Source organism: Opisthorchis viverrini (assembly GCF_000715545.1).
Source record: "Opisthorchis viverrini unplaced genomic scaffold opera_v5_196, whole genome shotgun sequence".
Lineage (NCBI taxonomy): Eukaryota > Metazoa > Platyhelminthes > Trematoda > Opisthorchiida > Opisthorchiidae > Opisthorchis > Opisthorchis viverrini.
This window is the reverse complement of record NW_008751851.1, coordinates 437,492-446,713: the sequence shown is the minus strand read 5'-3', so window position 1 is coordinate 446,713 and position 9,222 is coordinate 437,492. Positions and strand designations below refer to the sequence as shown.

The following is a 9,222-nucleotide window of genomic DNA, read 5'->3' as shown; positions in this document are numbered from 1 at the left end:
CCGGTGTTTGATCCGAAATTGAATAATTGGCACCAAGAGTAAAATGTCAGAGTAAATTGATGCTTTTGCTGCTGTCAGTACGTCGGACTCCGACGGAGTTGCGCATTCCAAGGCTGCCTTAGGCCGCGCCTAACTTGAGCACTGATATCTAACTGGCGCACCCTCGTGTTGTAAATTTTTCTCTCACAACATCTGCATGGACACCAACTTATGCGTGGGTGTAGATGGCGAATAGACATGCATGCAGAGTTTCTGCTTAGTTTGGACGTAGATCCGAGCCTTACAAGAGAGTCGTAGAAAAACCGGGACCCAGGCGATGAGAGCGGATTCACGAACGACACTGAGTGAAATATCAGGTGCTGGACACGGAGTTGGATGAGTTTTACCGTAGACAGACTTGAGCATCGCCCACAGGTGCTGGAGACCCAACTGAAAAATCGTTCAGCTGTAGCACCCTTTCGGTACCTAGCTGCCATGCCGCCAGAAGAAAGGACGAAGGCTGGGATACTGCCAGGTTCCCGAAGCCTAGACAGGAAAAGTCGAGAGGCAGAAGTCGGGTCCGAATCACGAACCTTCCGGTCAGTAAATCCGCGCTCTAACCAGTCACTTTGCCCAGACCTAACTTGAGCGACAACTAACATCCTAAAACTGGAGAGCTGGATAAAAACACCCGAACACGCGTTTGACTTTTGGGTCCGTGAGAATATCAACGACCAGTGAAAATATCCACATCTAAACCAAACCTGAAGCACAGTGAAGTGCAAGCGAACAAGTGTACGATCAGGATCAACGGATACATTTCAAGAGAACAGACAATAACCATCAGTAGTTAACGCAATGTATCCTATTCCCGTCAGGGAACATTTAGTTGGCGGACACTACATGATCAAACTAGTTCCGCTATCACAGAGGTTGATGCACTGACCAAACTGAGCAGTACAAATTTGCAATAAGTCCCCGTGCGTCTATTGACCGACCCAAGACGACCACACAAATGAGCTCCAGGAACATTAAGCTTACCTACTAGCGCGACCCATGTCAATTTAACGGTACAATATACTACTGGTGCATTACCGTCCCTAACGAGATTTTAGTCGGAGTGAAAACCTCTTGACCATTACAGAACTTCCTATGAGATTGAAAACCACAGTTCGTCTGAGCCTAAGCCGGAACAACAGACAAGAGGTGATGAGCCTTTTCCCGGGAATTATTCCAGATGTTGCCAGACGAACCGCCCATAGGCGGCTCTGAGAGGGTATTCGCCCGAAAGCCTAATATATAGGACCAGGTAAATCAAGCGGATTTACCAGAGGTAAGGAGACGGAAGGATGCGGCAGTTAGATCGGCTGAAGTATTAGCCAGCATGCGTCAACAATAGCGCACGAGAAAGTGTACCCTGCCTCCTACTTACTTTGGAGGAAGATTTAATGGAGGTAAGTGGATCAGGTTGCCGGTTTGAGAATGGATTTCGCAGTGTTTGATGTAACTGCAGACGGACGCACATAAGCGGTCAGTGAGATTAAGCTTAGGTGAATGGATATGTCAATCCTGGTTCTGCTGTTTGCAGAAAACGTAGAAAGGGTAGGACTAGAAAGAGTGCGTGAGTGTGGCGGAGACGGTCAAGATCTTAAGCCAAAGCCGGTCTCAAGCGCCTGACGGCAAGAGAACGAGTGCATGTCGGCAGCTACCATAATAATGGTACTCTGAAGCCGCCATGAGTTTCCGTCTCGTCTAGACGACCAGAAGTCGTATTCGCTGGTCTCCATTCGGTGAACAACCTAGCGTGAAGTCCTGAGCATTGTCTTGGACCTCTCAATGAGTCATGGAGGCACATAAAGGGTGGTATCATGAAAACGGTCGTCCTGACCTACTCTACCGACAACCATTCATTGAAGACAAACCAAATGTTGCTCCACTGAATAAGTCTACCCTCAACGGCCTGTGCTGTCTTTAGTCAGTCGAAGCCATTGAACACCGCAGTTCTTCCATCGGCTGGATAGGCTCCGTCGAACGTCTCCGATAGGGCTAGGCAAAAGCACAGGCGTACGAGCCCCACCGAGCTGTCAAAAAAGATAATTTGGTTCGCTTTCCATGGCCCTAGAACTGAAAACGTGTCCTCTTCTTTCTCATCAAAACCGACCATGAGGGCACCTTGCATTCTGCCAGTAAGGAGAACTCGGAATTTGTAACACCATCATTCTCATCCAGAACCACGGGAATCGGAGCTCCACTGTCAAGTTGAGTGCTGTTGGACCCCCACGCCTTCCGGAGGGGTCAACATGGTACTCCTTGCACTGATTGGAAACCCTACAACACAACTGATTTTTGTGACGAGTGATGTTACCCCTTAATCCAACCGCCCGGATTGTTCTCGTTGTGCACTGAAATTGTATTGGATGCACTTCGCAGAGTTGAGTTCTTCCCGCCAAAGGCGTCGCACTCCAAACTGACGCTTCAATGTTCAATTCAATGGTTTTGCAATAATTTCCCAACTCCTCCTCCAGAACCAGTTGTTGGTGTATTGCTGTCCATGTTCATCCGAAGATAAGCCCGCACCGGAATCAACGAGCTTCTTTAGGGAAATATAAAGCTCAGTGATGATGCAATAACGTGTGCTGGCTTCATTGAACACTTTGAACCCCAACTGGGCAAGAACTTCAAACGTATGACCGATTTCCCAGCCTGCCTTTTGGAGTATTCTAGACAAAGTCATATGCTTGGCATCTACTGTGTTAAGGTGTTAAACAATCTGTCGATGTCCCTGCCTAACCATGTGAAAGAACTGAATGGCATTTTCACACTTGACACGGCTTCGATAACTACCACTCGCCCTTGACCTTCTTTCAACCAAAAGTGCGTGACCGAGATGTCATACGCTACTAGTGTGGATTCGATAGGCTTTGACAACCCGATTCAAGAAGGGAGTGATTTTTCCCTTTCGACCAGGACTGAGTCATTCCCTCACATTTTTGATAAATTTCACGCCTTACAACAAACTGTTGATCGCCTACAGAGCCGTTAGAACAAGTAGAATGCAATAAGCACGATTAGGCCAGAAGGCTTACAAGCCAAAAAAAAGGTTTATTGAGTTCACTCATTTTCTGCAGAGCGTAGACCAGCATCGGCATTAACACACCGAATACTCAATTGCTTCGCTCGTTCCACAATTTTCGCCCGGTTTTTCCGAGCTACCGTATGGGCAATCACTGCAGCATGGGTACGGTGCTGCATCATTAACACCTCCAATTCCTGAGCAAAACATTTAGAAAATATTCAAAACAGACCTTGACGTTGTGGATCAGAACATGCTTGAAGCCATCAGGGTGGATATGTTTCGTACGTTTTGCACTCCCGTAACCAACTTTCGGCATACGAACCTGGCCTTTGAAGCGCCGCCGGACGCGATTGTCGATACCTTTAGGTTTACGCCATTTATCACCCAGCCGTTTAAACAGATCGCTTTGATGCCGGCGCCAGCTCTTCCTGTGCTTCTTAACTATTTTAGGGGTGTGTAGAGGTCGGATGGCCATTCTAGTACACGAAACATGAAACGAAATGTAGCAATTACCCTGAACAACAGCAAGCGTGTAAACCTAAAACGAGCGCCCAACGCTCCGACTAAACTTAAACAAATTCAGTCCCGGTGAGGTCAATTTACCCGCCTTATGAGTGCCCATTATCCGCACAATGCTATCAGCTGCTAAACATTGGAAAGGGCAGTAAAACTTTCTACGTCCAAATGTTGCATTATGCTATGCATGTGCTCACACCAGAACCGTTCTTACCTACGTTCCTATTTTTGCAGCACAGCAAAATTAATTATTCACTGGAGCACCAAAGCCTCTGGCTGACGATTTCTGTGGGATAGTTTCCTAGCATTGCTGAGACCCCAGGATGTCTAAACGAAAATTAAAAGTCTGGACTAGTACACTCAACACAACTGCCCGATTGCTTTAGTCCACGTCACAGCTTTCAAAAATTCAATTCCATTGTACGAATACCGAGCGCAGTTTATAAGCTGCAGCATCATTCAGGACACCATACTTGGTTACGGGGTATGTGATATTTAGCTGCAATGCTAGCCTCCATTTGGCCCATGACTAGCTTTAAAAATTGTGCGGCAATCTTGGCGCTTGATGCGACCTTTTGTCGCTAATGGATATCACGGATTCACGGACTGATTCACGGGATCGAGGACTTCGCCCAATTTATCCCGGTCGGATCGGTCCCTGGCATTTAGTTGCTACCGCTCATCTGAAGGTCACAAGTGAAAAGGGTGTAGCAGTGATCTATACCCTCATCGCGGCAGTAAGCTCACCAGCGAGAAAACTCACGTCTTATGGTACTTTTAACTCACCAGAACTTGTTCAAACGGGGATTAGATAATTATTAGGTCTCCCCAGAGTCGACGATACTCTCGGGGGACAGATCACCGTGAGACACATTTTATAGTACAGGTATTTAAGGCCGACAACCATTTTCGTAGCAGCTCGCTGGATACGCTCGATAAGCGTTGCGTCCCCCTCGCGTCCTGAGGAGACAACTGGTTGCCGAGTTCCAAATTTGGGATGCCATAAAACAGCCTGGTCATCCCACGATTACTAAGGAAGATTTCATGCTGAAATTAGTTTACAAGCCCATTCTTTTTGATTTTATATCATCGTTGATGGTGAAGCGAAGAGCGCAATTACTCATTCATTCGACTGGTTCCCGGTCAACTGGATATTGAGTGGTAATGGGACAAAAAAAGTTGAGCGCTCTAATGAAGTATGGCTCACCGTAAGCGGGGTTAACACCATGTGGCGGATGGTTTTTGAGGTTTGTGACTGCTCAGGAAATACAAATGCTGGGCGGGACCTTCAGTGTGAAGTGGGTAGATGTTTATTCATACTCCTGAATGTTGATGACGGGTCATCAAATCTCAGAAAGCTCCGAAAAACGTTGCTTTGTGCCCCTGGTAGAACCTCACGTCGACCGTTACTTTGAGCGGCGGGCAACAAATTTTTATTTTGAATTTTCTCAGAAGCCCATGTCACATGGCGCTAATCGTCTTGCGTAAGTATTCACCGAACGCCTCACTATAGATACACTAAAATAGCCTGTACATTTTTCTTGTGATGAATGTTTGGTGGATCAGTCAATCACTCACGCTAAATTTCGTTGAACGCTGGCATTTTCACGCGAAACAATTGACCCACTCAAGAAGATACTGGTTGAGCGATATCGCATTTGGGCGCCAGATGTGGTACAAATAAAATGGGATCAAGAAAGAAGTTCGTGAACGATGTTGACTGCAACCTAGTGCTATGCTAGTCTCGCGTTCACCAAATGATTAAGAAGCACTCAGTCTAATGGATATTTTATCATTGTCTTGCAAGTGATTCTAACCACAACCGATAGATATTCCAGCCTTGGACCCACTTCATCACTGCGGTAGATTAAGCAACACTTCTCAAGATAATAATCACAAAGGCTACAGCAAACCGATCCAAACTTTTATATATATCACAGCCCAATGAAAGCCGATCATCCGAAATGGGCAACTGATGCGCAGCGGAATCTTGGTAGGCAACCGTCCTCAGTTCGCCAAAGGGTGCTTTGAAAAGCCGAGAGTATGCGATCCGAGGGCGCACTGGGTGACCTATGCGTGAGTGTGAGTTGCACAACACTCACCACCCTCGAAGCCGCAGGAGAAAAGGGAGGATTCACCAGTAGAGGACCTGCAAAGATGGACCCAATGGCCGAATAGCTCACAGCCATGAGGACAAAATAGCGGAGACACGTCTTGATCCTCTGTATCAATCCGTGAATCAGCGCTCCAACAAACCTTGTATTTCACGGCGTTTGGTTTACACTACGATACGTGCAACTAGCTTTCAAATCAGATGACACTCAATATCCGTTAAGACGGATGTGCCCTTGTGTCGGTGCATCATTCGCATTCAGGATTACAGAATGTTGATGTATGTGGAGACGATATCTTCGTGAATAGGTGCTTTAATTCAAAGCAAGCAGTTCACTTGAATGCCATACTGAGGCGTATTCAAGGGGATTGCCTTCGGACGAATGAAGCCAAGATAGAAGTTACCAGGAGTTCCGTGACACCACTCTAATGTAAGATCGATCACGGAGAGGCCAGACAGCTTTCAAAAAAAGGGCGAAGATCCAAGACCGTGCGTTCCTTAATTTGAAACCGTCTTTACGGCAGTTTCTCGGACGAGAGGCATACTGCAGTCAGTTTCTCAAGGGTTTCAACAAAGTTGCTGCCCCACTGCACCACCTGCTGTACTGAAAACGGAAGGCTGAATGGGCAACAGAGGCGCATGAGAACTTCGAACTTGTCGAAGCGCGGACGCTAGATCAGCAACTGACACTCAAACCCGCCCAGGATCGGGGAGATGTCCAATGTTGCAACGGACTCTAGTGAATTTGGTATTGGTGCAGTCCAAGGCAGGGAAATGGGGTCATTAAATTCACCAGTAGTGTTTTGACTACCGCTGACCAGAAGTACTCAACTACTGAGGAGGAATGCTTCGCGAACCTCTCGGCCCTGGAGAAGCACATGCCATAATTTCTGTTACAAAGATTTCATGAGAGCGACCGATCACGAGTCCCCCAAGTGGATTAGAAACACCAAACATCCTTGCGAAAAGCTTGCTGTTGCACCCCGGTTGCAAATGAAAGACTGCATGATCCGGAACGTGCCAGGGAAGGAGAATCATCTGGCTGATTGGAGGTCAAGATCAGAGGCTAGAGCTGGGGCCCGGAAAATTATGGATGGCGCCAACAGGCCTGTCATGGTGCTGGGTCCTTGAAGGTTGGTGCGGAATGGTCCAGGACTACGGAATGTTGCAGCCGCCTTGTTGGATTGAAAGGGTGTTTCAGAATGAGGAGGAAGACAGAGAATTGAAGACGTTTCGTAGTATCGTTGATAGGATGAGCTGAGTGAAGCTGACAAAGCTTCTCGGAACGCCACTGATGCTGTTGCTGTGCTCCTCGTGATACCACACGTTTTGAGACGGAAGCTGATCGTAGAAAGCCCCCCCAAATACCCCACGGGGTGCACCAAGGCATAGGACTCGAAATGAGGTGTGCTAAGAGTTTATGTGGTGTCCTGTAGACAAAGTCAACTGATGAAAATGGATACGATAAGGGCAATCCACCTGTGAAAACCCTCCCCGTATCAGCGGAGGGAGAGTTATGGCTCGTTGACGTCAGAGACCCCTTTCTGGTGAAAACCGGAGGAAACCAATATATTGTAATAATGAGGCAACAACTGTCGCGTCGGACCGGAAGAACTTATCGATGGTGTTGTCAGTACATCGTGTGTCTATACTGCAAACGACAGACAAGTCCCCGTTTACGCTGATGTAGGGTCAACATCCACACCTTCCCACAGGTCAGGAAATTGGGTTGCAAACAGCAACACGCTTGAATCGGGAGAAGCTAGGAAATTAAAAAGGCAAGCTCAAGAAGGCATGACCACCGTTCAGAAGAGCATCAGACAAAAAACGGCAAGTGGAAGGGCACGACCATTCTACATAGGTGGAGAGGTCAAATGGAAGGATCACCAGAACCTGGAAGGAGTGGGCCAGGACCGCCGGTGTCTAAGCCCGTCTGTCGTCACCGACTATCGGGGGGAACGTCCGAAATTTAGGACGGTCGAGGAATAAAAAGAGTTAACAGTACCCGTTTTCAGAAGTGGCCCAAAGAGCTGTCGGATAGACCAGACGCGGGAGCCGACCTAACGCGAGCGGTTGGAGATCGGTGGCGTGCATGCGACCTATCAAGGTGGAATGTGTGTAGAGGCATGTACTATAAACTTCCGCAATATATGACATCTCACGCACTCATGAAAATGGAGAACCGTCGCTGGCCGTTTTTTCAGGTTGTCTTTCGTTAGGTTTCCTGTTCTCTGGTGTGAAAACCAATAAGTATTTTGGTAAGGTGCCAAGGCAAAGAGTTGTGTCAATACCAGTTACATTTAAATGAGACTCGATGTAAGATCACTAGTATGATGGCGAATTTCCGTTAACCAATTAATCTATTTTGTTACGTTGTGCGAGCGAAATGGATCCAAACATGATTCGTTCATCCAGTTGGAAAATGCGTTGTAAATAACGCAAGGTCATTCCGAATTTTTGGCAAAGCGTGCGTCGTTGAGTTTTGCACTGTTCTGGATGTGTGCGTTGTTGGGAAACTGCCAGTTAAACTGCAATCGACGGTGTTTGGCTGATTTGATATTTTGCCCCTAAGAATCGGACATCATAGACAAGAGGAATACTTTGCCGACTGGACCCATCGCACAGCAGAGACTCTGATCATTCGTCAAGTTTTTCCATTTCTAGCGTGACAGTATAGAGGTGTAGAACACAAGAAAGGCGCAAAACCCTTCCAACTTTATTCACTGGAGCTCAGCCCTATCGGTGCCATTCGTGCCTTGAAATTGACAGGCAACCTAATGCATATAAAGTGTGGAAGATCGGCGAAACTGTTTAATGTACTCTAGGCGAATGGTCCCGTGTGAGTGAGACCATCGGCGGCAGCGGATACAACCAGTACAAAGTTTGATGCACGCCCGGTTCAGACGCTGCTTTCTAAGTGGCAAGCAGGACCTCAAGACTGCGATTTTGAGAAACTGGGCTTGCTAGAAAATGTAGTAGAACGGCATAATTATCATAGCCGAGAATTTTAACGTCAAAATCTAGCGGGCCTTTGCCAGACGCACCAGCATAGGCCACATAGGTTCAAGAAACCAAAGAAACCGTTATGATCAAACAAGCTGCCGATAAAAACCAACTTGGCTTTAGGGACACGAGAAACTATGGCTAGCTCCTGGTCATATTTTCGTAGGCAAAATTTCACATGGCTGAAGAAAGCACTGTTCCACTGTGCGGGACTAACAGGGAGCAATGATGCCTGGGACACTCACTGGTTTGATGAACGCAGAACAAGAGTTCACTCTATTTTGCTACACAACTCCGGCTTTCTTTAGGCAAATTGTTACTCAGAAAGAAGGGAAAATGCAGTTATGACGTATTACAACGGTCAGAAGGAAGAAGAAATCGATAGTCTTCGCCGTTTGGAGGGAGCCCAACAATGCTGCATGTTTCATGTTTCAGTCAGGTTTTACGCATTTCACCTCAAAATCTCCTGGCAGCTTCAAAGAAAATAATCTGGGCTTTTACTGGTAAAATAATAAATAGTTAGCTAAGCAAATTC

The 9,222-nt window shown here is 46.9% G+C and overlaps 2 protein-coding genes across 2 annotated transcripts; both read right to left on the bottom strand.

The window, feature by feature from the left end:
* Positions 1 to 2,461: 2,461 nt before the first annotated feature.
* On the bottom strand, positions 2,462 to 2,713 carry T265_07960 (hypothetical protein; the record flags this gene model as incomplete). Its single annotated transcript, XM_009173631.1, has 1 exon — positions 2,462 to 2,713. The coding sequence occupies one exon, from the start codon at positions 2,711 to 2,713 to the stop codon at positions 2,462 to 2,464; it is 252 nt and encodes an 83-aa protein (XP_009171895.1).
* A 377-nt stretch (positions 2,714 to 3,090) lies between these two features.
* Positions 3,091 to 4,236, bottom strand: T265_07959 (hypothetical protein; the record flags this gene model as incomplete). Its single annotated transcript, XM_009173630.1, has 3 exons — positions 3,091 to 3,249; positions 3,285 to 3,531; positions 4,187 to 4,236. The coding sequence occupies 3 exons, from the start codon at positions 4,234 to 4,236 to the stop codon at positions 3,091 to 3,093; spliced, it is 456 nt and encodes a 151-aa protein (XP_009171894.1).
* Positions 4,237 to 9,222: the final 4,986 nt, after the last annotated feature.